The following is a 17112-nucleotide window of genomic DNA, read 5'->3' as shown; positions in this document are numbered from 1 at the left end:
AAAAATATGAGAATAAAAGAAAACCTACAAATCCAAATCAAATTTCATGAATTTTTTTCTACTGAAAAAATGATTAAAAAGATCATTTGAATATGGAAATTGTTGCAGATCAATTTCCTGTCGATCAGCTAATCATTTCAGCTCTTTGTGTATGTTGGAAATGACAATAGAGAATAACGACAGAAGCCCTTTGTTACACGACTGTTTCAGTCGAGTTAACATGTATGAAACTGAAATGTACTGAAGAGTGAGTCATCAAGGCCTTTGTATTGTGTTTGCCGTTCGTCACAAGCGTTGTACATAAAAACACAATACCCTGGTGATTTTCTTTGCCGTGTTGCTTTCTTGACCTAAAGGCCATAATTCACTTCAGGTGAGTCAACAGCCGAATCAACCGGTCAGAGCTCGCTGTCCTTAATACTCACGGCCGTGTTTCTCAATGACTCTGTGTGGATTATTATTGTTCTGATAACCCTGTCTTTTGCTGTGACAGAGTGTCTCGCTGTAAGACAGAGAGAGCCTCAGTGGCAGCGGTTTGTTTACTGCCTCTCTCTGTAGACTTGTGGTTGCAGGTACCGATAATGGCTGCTAATTTCAAAGGCCTTGTGGGATCCGTCCCCACCACAGCCTGCTGTTGTCCCCGCGGACCTTTGTGTGTACGCGTGTGCAAGAAGAGCGACAAAGTGAGCAGTTGGGTGATTAGCCGTTTTTTTTTCCTGTGTGTGCACGTCTGTGTGTGTGTGTGTGTGTGTGTGTTTCTCCCTCAAATGGCCTTAATAGGGATTTGGGGATGGTGTGAAAAGCCCAAGTGACGCCTCACAGTAGGCAAACCACTGTAGGGGCGAGGAGACGAGGCTGAAGCCCGGCCAAACTCTGGCTCCACGTAACTGAACAAGAAGGGGGGGGGGGGGGGGGGGGGGGGGGGACGGTACCAGGGGGCCCATCAAAGTAAATGCATGTGTTTTTATACATATGTGTTTATGTGTGTGAGCTTATGTGGATTTTAATTTATGAAGGCAACATAAAGAGGTGTATGACCCACATGTGTGTGCAATAATATTCATTTTACTGTATGATCTAACACCTCGACTTGCCCTCCTTTCTTCTCTCCTCTCCCTCCTCACAGGAGATGCAGCTGGAACACGCGCGACAGGCTTTTATCCAGCGGGACCAAGCCCACAGCGGCTCCATCTCAGCCCTTGACTTCAGCGACATCATGGTCACCATCCGGCCACACATGCTCACGCCCTTCGTGGAGGAATGCCTCGTGGCGGTGGGTTTTTTTTTTTTGTTCGGCTCTGTGGTGTCTCTCATATCTATTTGTTTCACTGAGCCAAAAAGTCAGACTGGTTTAAAATTGTGGTCATAGGTGTGATGTCTTATCATGATACGCTCATACAAATTGCACTTTATTTAAAACACTTTAAAACTCTAATCATTTAATATCACATATTAGTTCTAAATATCCTGGTCCATGATACAGGAGAATGTATTTTTAACTCTTTGGTCGATATTGATATACAGTGAATTATCTACAAAATCTTTGACCGAATAAATACGAGATAATGCCCAAATTAAACAATGTTTCATAAAGAGCACCTTTGCATGCATCTATATTTGCGACCGATTTCATTGTTAAATTCAGATATCAAGCCTGACATGACTGCAAAGAGGCTGGACTGTTTTCTTCCTTCTCCCTCCTTTCTTTTCTTTTCTTTTCTCTTCCCTGCGTTCGCTTCTTTCTTTCACACTCCCACAACCAAACACCGTGGCTTTCCCTCCAGCTGTCTTTCTCTCATGTCGTCCGCTGCCTCTCTTACCTTTTTTTCTGTCGCCTCTCATCCGCCCTCTCTCTCTCTCTTCTCTCCTCCTTTCATTTTTTTTTCTCTCTCTCCCTCCCTCCCCCATGTCTCTGTCTCTCTCCCAACATGTCATTAAGTCTAACCTCTCTGGCACTGTCAAAGCCAAGCAGGCCGCCTGAATGGGGAGATAGAGACAGAGATAGATGGAGACTGGAGCTTTACAGTCCATCATCTTGGCCTGTGTGTTTGTGCGTGAGCGGCTGTGCATGTGTACTCTATTTGTTTTGAACTCTGAGATGTTTGTCTCTTTTTTGTGTCTTGTCTTCTCTTTGTGTGTGTTAGTGTTTTTTCGCTGCACGTGTGTGTGTGTGTGTGCGTCGCGTGTCTGTGTCCATGTCTTGCCCCATTTCATAAACACCTTGTAGACTCTGTCATTTTCTCCACTGTGTTTACCTCACCGACCAGACATCTTGGTGTGCAGTTAGTAAACTCTCTCACACACACGTGCACACACACGTATATCAAAAAATCACTGCAGATACATGAAAGGCGGTATCATGGCAGCAACACAAACAGTGAAATGTTAACCTTTAATTCACTCACCAAACAAACAACCAAATAATCAGCGCCACACTCTTTCCCCCAAAATATTCTTCACCTCTCCCCCACTATGAAAGACTTTGTTGGATTTTGTAGGAAGATCCATGTCTATAGTCTCATAGATATGAACAGATACAGAAGTATCTCTCTGTTAGGGCAATTTCACCCAAGACAGAGCTTCCCTCCCATGTTGCAATCACAGAAAAAAACGAAGGCAACCCTCCTGCATGTGTCTGTAAAGCAAACAGTGCCATCTAGTGAAAGGAAGCTCAACATTTCCAATTGAAATCAACAGCAAAGCCCCCAAGGCTCATCTGATACTCTGGCCTTAACTTCCCAACATTCAGGGAACATACTTGAACACACACATAACTATACAAGCAGTGGTTAGAGTTGCATCGCTCAGAGTTTAGGAACCTGGCCTGATAAAGATGGGATCCTGGTTCTCATAAAAGAGTCTGTGGGCAGTCTGGAATGTCCTCGAGAGCCCAGCGTCTATTTTTAATCTCTTACCTTTTGTCTATTTTCTGTTCTTTTACCACTTCCTTCACCTCATAAAGACAGTTAATTAAACTCCCTGAGACGATGCAACTTGTGATGGAAAAAGCAGCGGTGGAAGCACGTTTACTGGTGGTTTGCTGGTGTCAATGTTGACATGTCTTTTTCTTTTTTTAGTTTTTTCCTCCATTACAATCTAGATAGAGTACATCCTTCAATCATTTATTCTACTTGCACCACAACTGTGTTTATGGATATATATATATGTATATATATGCTACCCATTTGCCTGTTAAACTGCTCCTCTTCTTCCTCATCCAGGTTACAGGAGGCAGCACATCTCATCACGTCAGCTTCTCCTACTTTAATGGCTTCAACTCGCTGCTCAACAACATGGAGCTGATCAGGAAGATCTACAGCACCCTGGCTGGCCACCGCAGAGATGTTGAAGTCACCAAAGGTAAATTACAAAAACTCACGTATGAGTATATAAGAATGTACACACATGCAGTGATGTTTTCTACATGTGTGCAGTGCAAGAGGATGCACAGAATACAGGACAAGCACTCATAAAACAAATATGAGCATGCAATGTAAACGTGTTCACTAATACTGGACTCCGGGCAATACTGAAAGTATTTTCCAGATAATGTACTTACATGTGTGTTTGTGTTTGTTTGTGTGTGTGCCAAAATGAGGGTGGAAACTTTGTTTTTGTGTGGTTTTCTTCCTTCCCGCTGGCATTTAAATGGGCAGGCTGGATCCAACCCAGCACACGTACTGCATTCCCACAATCCCTGATGGTGCCTGTCTTGTCTATTAGACATCCTGGCACTGATCTGCGGACCACTTTGTATGTCTTTGGTTGTCTTTGGTTGATAATGATTCTTCAAAAAACTAAGGAACATCTGATTGGTCAGAACGATGTGCTCACTTTTGAGGCTGTTTTACATCCTGTAGATCAAGTGAAGCTTCAGTGCTTCTTCAGTACTTCATCATCTGAATTATTGCAGGGAAAATGTATTATTTTGTTATGCATTGATGGATTTAAAGTGTTTCTCTTTCTCCCATCGTTAGTTTCTTTAAATCCTTATCTCGCTCACTTGCTTGCCCCACTTGTTGTCTCTCATTCCTCTCCTCAGTACGTAGGAATGATCCTAGTTGGCTCTCTCCATCATTGTCTCTTTCTCCCTAACACTTTCTCCTGAGGTTGGTCGTCTTTAAGAAACCATTCTGACCTCTCTCCCCTTGGCCTAGGGCTACTAGTGTAGCCTTATGATGCTATCTGAAGCCTTATCAGGGGTGTGGACCATAACTGACCCAGACCAAGAGCCCATGCGCTGCCGGGCTGTTCCCACCATGGCCACACCAAGGCTGGGCTTGGCTCGACCAGTGGTGGCCCGTAGCCAGCCAGACCTCCGCAGCCACCACCCATTCACCCTCCACTGCCCAAGTCATTAAGGTCTCCTCTGGGACTCTGCTCCATGTACTACTAATGGCCTACAAATACACTCTGTCACACCCCTGTATGTAACAATTGTATTCCTATTTTGTATCACACGCTTCCCCAGCATTTCTCACATACACTCAAGCATCCAAATACATTAACACAGCCAAGCATGCACACATGCGTAATAATCCTGATGGGTTCCATGTGTGCAACAAGGCCACTGTTTTGCCTTGGGGATGCCGTTACAGTGCTCAACGCCTACGCAGAAGTGAGTGCACAAGTGTGTAAGTGTTTGTGTGCATGCATGTACTGGAGGCCTTTATAGTACACACTTTTTATTGAGCGAGCAGTGACCAGAAGGCACATCTTTGTAACAGGTTAAGATCAGTTGTGCTGATGGAGCATGTGTAGTTGGGGCCAGAACTCACGATATGTGAGACCGATTCACTTCTCTTTATCTGTAAATGTAGATGTAATTAATCATGTTTTTGCTTGTAGGGTTCTTTGACCGTTTTCAGGTGGTTTGTGTATCAGTAAGTTTTACCCTTGCTAGTAGTTTATAGCTTCAGGGATGGCAGTGCAAGTCAGTTGTTAAATCTTTTATTGATTTTTTTTTTTTTTAAGATGTCTTTTTGGGCATTTTAGCCTCTATTGATAGGACAGCATTAGTGCGGACAAAGAGTGGGGAAGACATGCAACAAAGGGCCGTGTTGAAACCGAACCTTCGGCCGCTGCAGGGGGGCTCAAGCTAGCTCACCTGGTAGAGTGGGCACCCCAACAATCCATTTGAATCACTTTGGTGATCGCATGACCGTTCATCTCGTGCCAACATAAGTTCCAACATTTCTAGCTGTCCAGGGTCCTGTACTTTAGTTTTTGGTCAAAAACCTGCAAAGCCTATAATGTTCCGATCAGCCTCGGCTGTACTCAGTTTTGTGTTGAGTGGAGTTATGTGCTGAGAACACGGTATCTGACAACGTGGTGAGAATGGAGCTTGTTCAATGGTGCACAGTTTGCACCTGCATGAAGCTGCCTGGACCAAACATAGACAAGCTATACTGCATGCTACCAGCCATGTCATATCAGACATTAGGGTTAGAGATAGAGTTGAAACCCGATGCTTGTTTCAGTTATTTGATAAGTATATTTTCTGTAGTAGAATAAAGTGAAAATAGTGTGTTTGTGTGTGTGTGTGTCTGTGTGTCTGTGTGTGTCTGTGTGTCTGTGTGTGTGTGTCTGTGTGGTGACTACAGGCTAGAGATAGACAGGTTATCAGCATTGTGATCTGTGATTTCCCCAGACAGAACTCTCTGTCTATGTCTGAGTGTGTAGGTATGTGTGTGTCTGCGAGTGTGTGTATTCTTGTGTGACTATGCTCTCTGAGATGCTTCTGAGCATTACCTGCATGTACCCATGGATATGTGTGTGTGAGAGTGTGTGAGAGAGAGAATGAGACAGAGAGCATGCCTCAGGGGTAAGCTGAGCCTCGGCGGGGTGAATGGCTCCAGTGTAGGGCGACTGTCACAACTCCAGCCTGCTGCTCTTTGAATAAAGCAGGTCAAACAATGCTGACTCCTGCACTGTAAGCCAGCCTACAGTCAACCTGTTCTTTATTCCACCAACAATAGAGCAGGTTTTAGGTTACGGCATTCTAAAGCTGCCACAAAGAACTCATGAAATCCATAACTCTGTTTTCTGTAAATTTTCTTATGATGAATTTAACATGCTTTGACACATCTCACTTGTAAGTCACTACCATGTTACAGAGGGAGGTATTGACGAGTGACAGAACCTGAGGAAAAAATTCCACCTTAAAGCTTCAACACTCTTAAAACAGCTGCTGTTAATGGTTTCTATATCACAGTCGACTAAAAGGAGCAACATGATGCAACATTCAGTACAACCCAGGAATCCAGGGTTCATTATTGAACTATCCAACCACTCGACCTTAAAGGGATAGTTCACCGAAAACAATTGTGGACTCGAACACTTCACCCACCCCTCCATCGGCATAGTGGTTAAGTAGATAACGAGTGAATTTTCATTGTCGGTGAACTATCTCTTTAAATTCAGGAGGAGCAGTGTAGATGCTGTCCTGGGTGTGAAACAGTGGACCCCCTGTTCACTGCTGCCATGAAATATGGCGAGAAATTAAAAAGAAATGTCCACACACCCGTTGATTCTCCCTTACGATACCTACCTTGGAGGTACAATAAAAAAAAGTTTGTGGCAGCATCAACTGGTGTGCAGACATATCTCGTCTTCTGGTTTTCATCACTTCTGTCCAGCAGCTATTGTTAATCAAGTTTGGATGCGCGAGCTTTCCTTATACCTTATGGCATTAAATATGGCAGCTGAGCAGTTGCTCGCCATCAAGGCAAGAATGTTTGCATCTGGTGTTTTGGATCCATCAGGGCTGTTCCTCGTTCTCTATCCTGAGAGTTTAGAATATTGATTTTGGTGACATCATGATTGCTGTATGCTGATGATGTAGTTCTGTTGGCTTCATCAGGTTACAACCTCCAGCTTGTGATCAGTGAGTTTGCAGCCAGCTCTGAGCTGTCAATATAAGGCTCTCAGCAATGTTCCCCTCAGTTCATGTTGAAACTCTCACCTACAGTATTTAAAAGTTGGAAGCGTATCCTAGCTCCTTTGGATTAAATCAAGCCGGCTAAGGTCTGATCATGATGCTCCTGAGTCCTGGAAGAATTAATGTATATTTGACCAAGGCCAGATCTGGCCTGGGAAAACCTCCAGATCCTCCGGGTTGATGAGGATGTGCAGAGGCTTAAAATGTCTCCACTGATACATCTGCTTAGTTTTCTGCGACTGTAACACTGACACAGATATAGGATGTTTTCACTGTGTGGCACTGGTTATAAATCACTGTATTACCCTGTTTTTTACTTGATTTTGCATATATGTAACACTTGTAAATACTTTATATCTGCAGGCGTGGTGCTCATCATTGAAATACAAATGAAATCTTTGGTTTTTCGTAGAGGAGTTCATCGTGGCAGCTCAGAGGTTCGGCCAGGTGACACCTATGGAGGTTGAAATCCTCTTCCAGCTGGCAGACCTGTCAGAGCCCCGTGGGTAAGACTGACACAAACAAACACGCACACACACACACACACACACACACACACACACACACACACACACACACACACACACACACACACACACACACACACACACTAGATTTCTAATCTGCTTTCCATCAATCCCACATACACACAATTTTGAATCACTCCCTCAATTTTGATGTGACAGTATTTTGGATGTAACCTGCTTTTCTATGTTTAATCTAGTGATGGGTTGGATAATATGATCTCTGAGGAAATAATCATTAGTAATGTTGATCCGAGACATTCAATGTATGTTAAATTGAGACGTATACTTAAGTTCGGAAAAATGTAACTGTGTTCGTCAGTAATGGAGGGATATCATCTAAAGATTTCATACTTTACTTTTTTTGCGTCAGCTAGTCAGTCTCACCAACGGTTGCCCCCCAAACGTGCACCTTTACCCTGAGGGTCTGTACCTCAGAGAGTTGTCTTGGTTTTCAAACTTCTCTGCAATGCATCAAAAGAACCAGATCATGACTACATCAGTGGCAGAGAATCCTCTTTCAGTCCAAACCCAATCCAATATCCAATTTACCTTAAAAAAGGGGCAATTCTAGCCCCTATAATCCATGGCACAAAACAACTGTATATGTCTCACATTCCCCCACTTCCTCTGCGTCTGCCTTGCGGCCCGGCCAGTGCTCTCATAATTTCTAACCCCGGCCTGAGACACCACCTGATTATTATTTCTGGGCAACGGGATACTTTAATAGCCCTCTCCACTCCCCTTGATTGGAGATGCGAGAGATAATAGCCCCAATATTCAGAGGAGAGGGGTGGAGGGGAAAGGGGATTTGGCGTTCCCCGTTCCCTCAGCCTGGGAAAACTGGGACCGTCGTAGAGATGCAATGGAAAGAGGCAATAAGGCAACAGTTTTCTATCCAAAGGTTGAATGTCTTTGTTATACTTGGATGAAGGGATAAAGGAATGGGAGTTTTCAGTTCCTATATATCGGCCATGCCAAGCACAGATCTGAATTATTGAATGCCACAATATTTTCACATGGAACGATGGCAGTAAGTACCTTTAAAGTTTGAGAAACTTCAGACTGACAGATTGTTCTCGCAAAGGTCATGAACTTGGTGATGCATGGATGAAATATTATAATCCTCTGAGAGTTTTTACAACACTGGAAAGTTACTTGAAACCTCTCTCTCTCGATCCTCATTCTCTCTCTCGCTCTCTCTCTCTCCCCACCAGACGTGTTGGTTTAGTGGACATTGAGAAGATCGCTCCGCTGGAGGAAGGCGCCCTGCCCTACAACTTGGCAGAGGTCCAGAGACAGGTAGGGAATATGAAGACTTGTTGATGTGCTAGGTTTCCTCTTCCACCTTGGCAACTCTTTCCCATCCCGATACGTTCTCTAGGTCTACATGTCACCCAGCACATCACTAAGATTAATAATTGAAGAGAGTGATATTACCTTCACAGGTTATTCACCCCCCAAAATCAAAACATCAGTTTAATTTTTGTAATAATTCACAGAGACATAGTTTTAGAGTCAATCTATTCCACATATCTCTGTCTGCCTGTTTGTGGCTTGCATATCTTTGGAAATTGTCATCTTATTGTCTCTACACCTTGTATGTGTATTGTTGAGGGCCCACAGATACAGAAAAACTAATTTTATAAGGTATAAAATGGAAAGTTTCCCTCAAAGTAGCCGGTCAACCAGTTCTCATCAGCCCTGCGCATTTTCAAAAGTTCATACCAAGGTTCAGACCAAGTTGCATCCAAGTATCACAGCCTTGAACCCTCTTGAGACCTAATCCCCACATGTGGTTTCTGTCTTACAAAAAACATTCACCCAAAATTCACAAATCCACGAAAATGTAGACAAACAACGCCATCCTTGATACCCACTGAGAGTCAAACATGCTTCAAGTTGCAAATAATAGACGTGAAATGATTTCAGAGCAGCTAACAAGAGTAATTTGTAACCAAGGAGAGGAAGAAGGATGTAGGGAGAGCCAGACAGATGAGCAGAGGACTGTTTTCTTTCTCAGGCTGTTTGGTCAGAGCTGGGTTGCCTAGTGGGTTCCAGTGCTACAGAGAAGGCTTAGCCAGGCCATGCTGGATCAGGCTGGGGCCAAAGGGGAGCAAGCAAAGGGGCCCAGCACTACACAGACGCCAGTCCTACCACAATGAGCCACTTTAGGCCCTTGTGGTTTGGCCTCAGGGGCTGGCCGTCAGCATGCTGGAGCTCTCTTCTCCTCATCTTTCGCTTGTTCTCTCCATTTCCTTTTTGATCTACATCTCCCTCTTGCTCTCTCTCCCTCTCTCTTCTCTCTACATGTTTGCCGGTTTCGCCTTTTCTCTCTTTATATCCTGTTAACTTGTTCCCTCTCTCTCCCTCAAACATCCTGACAGTTAGTATTGCCAAGTTTCATCAGTCCTCAGGCAGACAGAGCGGAGCAGGATGGGAGAAGTGGAGGAGCTTGTGTAGAGAGGACGTTTTGGGCAGGAAGCAAGATCTGAGGATGAATTGAAGGGATGGGGGGTGGGGGTGTAAGGTTCTCTGACAGGTGGACCTGTTCTAGAGACTCCCATCCCGCACACACACATACTACACTCCACCGCCCCCTCTCTCCCCAGGGTGGACAGGCCAGGGCTGGTCAGACCAGACAAGGCAACAGGTACTTCAGGTGGAGGAGGGTGCGTGTGACTAATGCCGGTTATGAGCGATCCTCTGCTCTCAGATTACTCTGATTCTAATTGTATTTGACAAATGGTATTTCAGGCTAATATAGTCCAGATGCAGTTACACAGATTTATGTCAACCCAGGGGAGCAATACAAAGTTAAGCAGCAAAAATAAAATTATGTCAAAAGATAATACAGACATATCTCTATATGTCCCAACTTCAGGTGGACATGGGCAATGTATTAACAAGGAATAGATGAAGTAGTAAATCCAAATTAAATGTAATGAGGGAGTGTGTTCACTTGTAATGTAATGTTAATTGTATACAGTACAATAAAACCAATTTATGTTATTTTGTGATTTAGAAATTAACTTTTGGACAATAATGTATAAAAATAGTTTATTATACTTTTAAAAGAGCAAAGAAGTTACACAAAAAGTTGATCAGGCTGCTTCAGCAGATATTAGTTCATGGTTCATAGTTCTTCATGTTTTATTCCAACACTATGGAATCGTCTGTATTTCTAACCCTGAATCATCACCTGATCACTTTTGCTGGACTTTACATTGCTATCAACAGTGAGTTAACCAAACCCTAACACACACGAATCTATCAACAAAAACTCTTTTGATGATTTTGACAATTCATTATTTGTTAATCGTTTAATGTGTTTCGTTGCAGATTGTTAAAAGAGAAGATTCACTGTGTTTCTGTTTCTATAGCAATGCACTGACAATAATAATCAATTTTCTGACATTTCACAGTCTAAAAATTGAATTATTACAAAAATCAATCAATTAACTGCAGTCTGGATTTTATCTACTATCTTTCATATTGTATATCATATTTAAATACTGGATTTGTTGACTACGTACAAAGATCTTTCAGTATTCTGTGACTTTAATGTGTTTAACATGAGGCGGCACGTTTGACGAATGATTTCCTAACCTGTAATTTATCTTGCAGGATGGTGGAATTGGATGTGTGGCATTCACTGTTTTATGAGGAATGGTTTTGACGTATACGTGGAATGTTATAGAGAAATGAACCAGTGTCCTGTCTGCTGGCATGTGTCTCTGTCTAACTGTGCGTCTCTTCGACTGTGAGCAGCAGTTGGGCAGTGATGGCTCCCGCCCTGTCCTGGTCCAGGTGGCAGAGTCGGCCTACAGGTTCACCCTCGGCTCATTTGCAGGGGGTAAGAGTCATACCCCATTGTCTCCCCGCATACCTTCAACCCACCGCCCATCCACCCATCCATCTATCCACCTACCTACCTACCTGCCTACCTGCCTACCCCCGCACTCTGCTGTCCTCATAAGAAAAGGGTAAGGGAGAGGACAATGGCTCCTCTATTGCCCCTTCCCTTGCTTACATGAACAACGGTCGCTCCCCTGCTTAAAGAGAAGTGCTCCCTCTCCCTCCATCTCGCTCCGTCCTGTCCCACCTCTCTGCGTGCCATGGGAAAACCTTCTTTTGTTGATTCTTTTGTACCTGTGTGAGTGATCACAAGGAGGAAGGTGAAGGTGGGAGGGGGGGTGAAGGGAGGTGCCCAGTTCTTGTGTTTGGCTCCAGACTCCCCGCTGTTTTTCTTCTACTCCTCCCTTCCTTCATTCCTCCCTTCTCCTCCTCCTTCTATCCCAAGGGAGACAGCTTAATAAGGAGGTACAGGGCCGCCATCTCTTCTTCTCTCGGCCTCTCTCTAATTAAGTCTGTCGCCCAGGGTCGGCTCTTTTTGTTTGCGTCCGTCTCACAGGCCGAAATCACCGCAACTCAAAACATCATTCTTAACATTGTCCTCACAGACTTCCCTTTCCTCCTCCTCTACCGCTTCTTCCTCTTTAAGGGTCAGTTCACCCAAATTACAAAAAGACTTATCTCGGGTGGTATCTAGTAATGCCAGCAGTTTAACATTTTGTGTGCATGTGTGAGAATTCACCTACTCCAAATCGTTTTATATATCTACCTGTTTTGCTCACTTTCTTTCATTATACATGTATACAATGTTAAGATTCTGATGTCAAGCAAGTGTTTTTCTCCTGTTGCAGTCTTACAATAAGCTTGACAATGGCTCTCAGAATAGGCCTGGATTATTCATGAATTACGTCTGAGCTTTTGAAAAGATGAACAATTATAAAACAATTGTGGTGACTTCTCTTGAGTCACATGTGCCACCAGGAAGCTTAATGTCGCCATTACCCTGAATAATTTTATTTTCATCTACATCTGTAGCTGCACTTAACCTAATAGTTTGTTTAACATATTTTCAATAAAATAAATGTAGCTTAAAGTAATAATCACCAAATATCATGTGACCTTTTCTTCACTCCCGCTCTTCTCATTGTTCTATTTCTGTTGCCTTTGAGTGTAAAACACAAAGATGTAAACACAATGGCGGGATGTGGATGCTGGTGAAGGCAATGGTGGCACGGTCATAAATACTTTAGTGAAAATGTGTGTGTTGAAATAAAAAGATAACCCCCTGCTAACATGTGGCATCTAAATAAAGCTTTTGTTTTGTTCTCTGTAGCTGTGGGTGCCACAGCGGTGTACCCCATCGATCTGGTGAAGACGCGCATGCAGAACCAGCGGAGCAGCGGCTCCCTGGTGGGAGAGCTCATGTACAAGAGCAGCTTCGACTGCTTCCGGAAGGTGGTGCGCTATGAGGGCTTATTTGGACTTTACAGGGGTGGGTATGCATGAATACAATTTTTAAAAAACAGTATATTTAAAAATATGAAATATCATGGGCTAAAAATATTCCGAAACTGAAAAAAAATGCTCTGGGAGAAAAGTGACAAATTGGAAAACTCAGTTTTTGATTTTGTTTTTCTCATCAAAACACCATGCAAGGCTTCAACACTTAGTTTCAATCATTCAAAAGCCTTTTTCTTAGAATTCAAGCTTTTAAAGCCTTTTTTTTTCAGTTTCAGAATATGGTATGATATTTATCCCATAGAACCATACGTTAAATATATAGTTGACTTGTGTTCTTACATCATCTAAAATGTTTCCAACAATGTTTTAACCCATATTTTATTGAATTTATTGAATTTTGGTCATCTTACTCGTGGCTTAGTCTGTCTCTGCTATAACTTCCAGGGCAAACAACACATAACGAAGTAACAACACACAACAAGCCAGTTAGCCAGCTGGCTGTTTATTCCTCCCACTGTTTGTATTGGTCATTTTCTGCATAACGTGAATAAAACTTAAATACATTACCGTATCTGTGAAGATGACCTACGCCTGAGACACGTCAGGTACATTTTCATTGGCAGTGGTGGTGAAGACAACAACTCCCATGATCCCACACTGATTAACAACATCATCAGTCTCGGTCTTTGTTATTATTTTGATTGAGTGACCCCTATCAGCCAAGGTCACATATTGTATGTCTAACCTTCAGTCATGGTTGTAGATAAACGTTTTTGATGCACTTCTCGTTCTTTGTGATACATTTACTTTTAAAAACGCGGCAAATACCGTAGGAATCATGGTTATACTAGAAAGCTTTACAAGTGTAGGTTTAACATACAGTACATGTTATTGAGTCAAACTGATAATAAATTGGCCACCATCCGATCTGTGTACACACAGCTTTCAGGAAATCAAGTCATGGGCAGTCAAATCTATGAAAGAGGTTTTTTTGTTTTTTTTAAAGGAGCTGAGATGTAAGAGACTAAGGAGGAGACGTGTAGTGTGGACAATGAAAGAGAAGGGAAACGGGAGGAGATGAGAAGAGAAGCGTAGGGTGGACAGGGGGGCGGTGTGACTTCACCTCTCTGCTGACCTGCCTCCTTTGAAGTGATTACGAACTGGCCGGGCACTTTCCGGAGTGGGACAATGAATATCACACGCAAGGCCACATACCTTATGCCTGTGTCACGACTTAGTGATGCCGCACGTCTAGAACCTACACACTCACACAAACACATAAAAAGACAGGCACGCACAGGCGACAACTTGGGCATGCAGGTATGCACATACCAGCGCACGGCATCACTAATGACTACCTGCCCTGTCTTCAGACACTGGAGTTAGTGTGTCTGTGTGGGTATTGTTGGGGTAGGACTGAAGGAGGATTGAAAAATGGTTCCCTGGAACAGCGGAGGGCCCTTTTTAAAAAATCCCATGATTTTGATTGACAGCACTGGGCTCCTGAGAGGAAACTTGAATGCATGACTTTCTGTGGGAAACACAAAGGCCATCAATGGTGGAAGGGCTTCACAGACACAGAGACAGACATGTCTGCCAGACAGGTATCCTGACAGCCAAACTGAAGTTACGTAATATTAGTTTAAAGTAGCTTAACTTTTAGAAAATATCTGCTCAGGGAGGAATGTTAAATCATCTGCTCGAAATTGGCACAATTACTGGTGCTTGATGTGGGATGCAGGAATAAACAAAACAGCACAAGAAGAAACAGGATCATGTTTCAAGTTTTTGTAATGGGGATGATTTTTTTGTTGGCGCTTATTCTAATTATTATGTGTTGAAAAAATTCTTTTAATGTTTAAAAAATGATTTAAGTTTAAGGGTTATGGTTTGTGTGTGTGTGTGTCTGTGTCTGCACGCATTTGTGTGTCTGCACGTGTGTCTGGGTAGGGGGCCAAGTTTCATTGTGCTCTGTTGTGATTATTTTGTTTATTTTTATCCAGCTCTGGGTTGTAATTGAGGTCTGTGTAAACTTTTGGTTGGTTTGTTTTATACTCTGCCCTTTTTTCCTATTCTGGGAAGCAGTTTCTCTTTCTTCATCCTCTCTTTACCCCTTCTTCCTCTCTCTCTCTCTCTCTTTCTCTCTCTCTCTTCTTGCCACCACTCTGATGTCCCCGCACTCCACATCAATAGATTTCATTAGTGTCTGGGGGGATCCTGCAGGGTCAGACGCATGCAGCAGGAAGCCACGCTTCATGTGGAGTGTGTGGAAGTGGTGTATGTACAGTATATATGTGTGTGTGTGTGTGTGTGTGTGTGTGTGTGTGTGTGTGTGTGTGTGTGTGTGTGTGGGGAGGGGTACCACAGCACTCTTTTTTTTTCTAATCATCTCGTCGTTTCCTAATGATAGGTCTGGTACCACAGCTACTGGGTGTGGCGCCCGAGAAAGCCATAAAGCTCACAGTAAGTCGCTGCGTTACACACATGCACATAGACACAGACAGATCCATGAGGTTCTATCTTTCAGATAGATTTTATATCATGTGATTCTAGGCATCTAACATGTATAGTTGGTTGTGTGCACTTAACGCCCAGACACTGACCTTCCTTCCCTTCTTTGCATGTTACCTGTGCATCAGGCATTGTTTTGAAAAGCTTGCTAAAGCCATTATGCACTTATATTTTAGTCCAAGTTAATTAGGTCAATAATGAGATGTTGGTGTTAATATTTGTGCTATGGATTTTCAACATAACAGGTTTCAAAGAAAATACTGTTTGTAGTGTATTCACTCTATATTCATGTGAGGTTTCACTGCACTGTACCAGCTTAAGGAATGGCAGCTTTGTATGAAACTATCATTTTGTGTTTCCAGGTGAATGACTTTGTGCGAGGAAAGACCAGACAGAAGGACGGCACCGTCCCTCTGGCTTCTGAGATCCTGGCTGGTGGATGTGTGAGTCTTTTTTTGGACATTTCTGATGGTTTAGTATTGGATGCAGGAGATTTTTTTTATCCGGACGACTTAAAAGACACAGTTATTTAAAGATTTAACCAAGGACCTCTATAAAAAAATTATTAGCCGACCCTCTCAGAGACTGTTCCAGAAGTGTGACCACAGTGTAATAAGCCATTCATTTGCAAAATCCAATACAATCCAATAGGGATGCGTAACATCATATCTTTCATTTTAATACTGACATATTTTAAAATGTGATCATTAATTGTCATATCGTGGGATGGACATTTTACATCATGCCTGCAGATACAGCAGCCGAAAAGGAAAGTCAAATTGCTCTTGGCTCTGCTGACATCACAAAACTGGAGCATCGTTTGGCAGAAAGGACATGGTTTGATTTTGAAATGTAAAATAAAGCCCAGTGAAACAGTTCATACATGCACGGTACATGTAGGCGTATGTGCTGATCTCGCACCCACAGAGAAAGCCAAGCACCTGCGTGTGCCATGATCTCCACTCGTGTGTTTTATTCATGTCTTGTGAGATCGAGTGGAGCTGTCCACTAAGCTGAAGGTTACTTCACAGCTTACTGACTCTCAGCGCCATGGGCACGAACACATGTGTGTGGGTGCGTGATGGTCGTCACTGTTAATTTCCGAAGGTGCTGAAATGCATTTGACTACTTTTTTCCAAATCCATATGGCAACACTTCATGCAGGCTACAGTTTTTGCGTAAGGTTTATTTTGGAACGTGGGGGTCGGGCATTCAGCTGTTTACAGGACCCACTGGCAGGGACATAAATTGGCGCCTATATCAGCTCCGGCTAATGTGAGGTCTGAGCAACCAGAGAAACTGCTCCGCTTAATCATTGAAGCTGTTTTACGATAAAGTTAATGCTCAATAAAGTAAGAGGACTGGTTTAGAAAAGGACTTTACGCCTCTTACTGGGAGCCACTTCTGTTTTTACGTGACACAGCTGATTTTGTAGGAACATTAAGGTAATAAATGTGAAGAAATGTCATGAAAAACATTTAGACTATGTCATTATGACATCTTTGTGTGGTTTAAACAGTTTCTGGTTTCACAGCATATTGTGATAAGCTTCCCAATGGTTAGTTGTTCCATTTTAATCCTAAATGGCCATGGTGGTTTGGTTGATACTCTCCAGGATCAACTGGTAGAGAAAACTATGCGGTATAAACCAGTTTATTTCCTGCTTCTGTTGGATTTTCCAGCGTAACTATGTGACATCATTGTCTGTATTTGTCTGAGGTTCTTTCTCTCGTTGAACTCCAGTCTGGAGCCGGTTAATCTACTTTGCTGTCAGGGGAAACTGAACATTGGAAAACTATTTAATTTGCTATCATCATGATA

General features: G+C 43.0%; 1 protein-coding gene across 4 annotated transcripts in view; it reads left to right on the top strand.

Moving 5' to 3' along the window:
- LOC117770896 (calcium-binding mitochondrial carrier protein Aralar2) overlaps positions 1-17112 on the top strand; it is a 49215-nt gene that overhangs the window by 16706 nt on the left and 15397 nt on the right. For 3 of the 4 annotated variants that reach the window (XM_034600723.1, XM_034600722.1, XM_034600724.1), the window contains exons 6-13: positions 1127-1273; positions 3222-3360; positions 7353-7446; positions 8682-8766; positions 11236-11320; positions 12653-12811; positions 15191-15243; positions 15654-15734. In XM_034600723.1, the coding sequence (XP_034456614.1) occupies positions 1127-1273; positions 3222-3360; positions 7353-7446; positions 8682-8766; positions 11236-11320; positions 12653-12811; positions 15191-15243; positions 15654-15734 (843 nt within the window). Of the gene's footprint in view, positions 1-308; positions 684-1126; positions 1274-3221; positions 3361-7352; positions 7447-8681; positions 8767-11235; positions 11321-12652; positions 12812-15190; positions 15244-15653; positions 15735-17112 lie in introns of those variants that run through there. The other variant, XM_034600725.1, reaches the window with a different exon arrangement.

This window comes from Hippoglossus hippoglossus, chromosome 11 (assembly GCF_009819705.1).
Source record: "Hippoglossus hippoglossus isolate fHipHip1 chromosome 11, fHipHip1.pri, whole genome shotgun sequence".
NCBI classification, from domain to species: Eukaryota; Metazoa; Chordata; class Actinopteri; order Pleuronectiformes; family Pleuronectidae; genus Hippoglossus; species Hippoglossus hippoglossus.
Note: the sequence above shows the minus strand (reverse complement) of the source record. Positions and strands in the feature narration are given on the sequence as shown.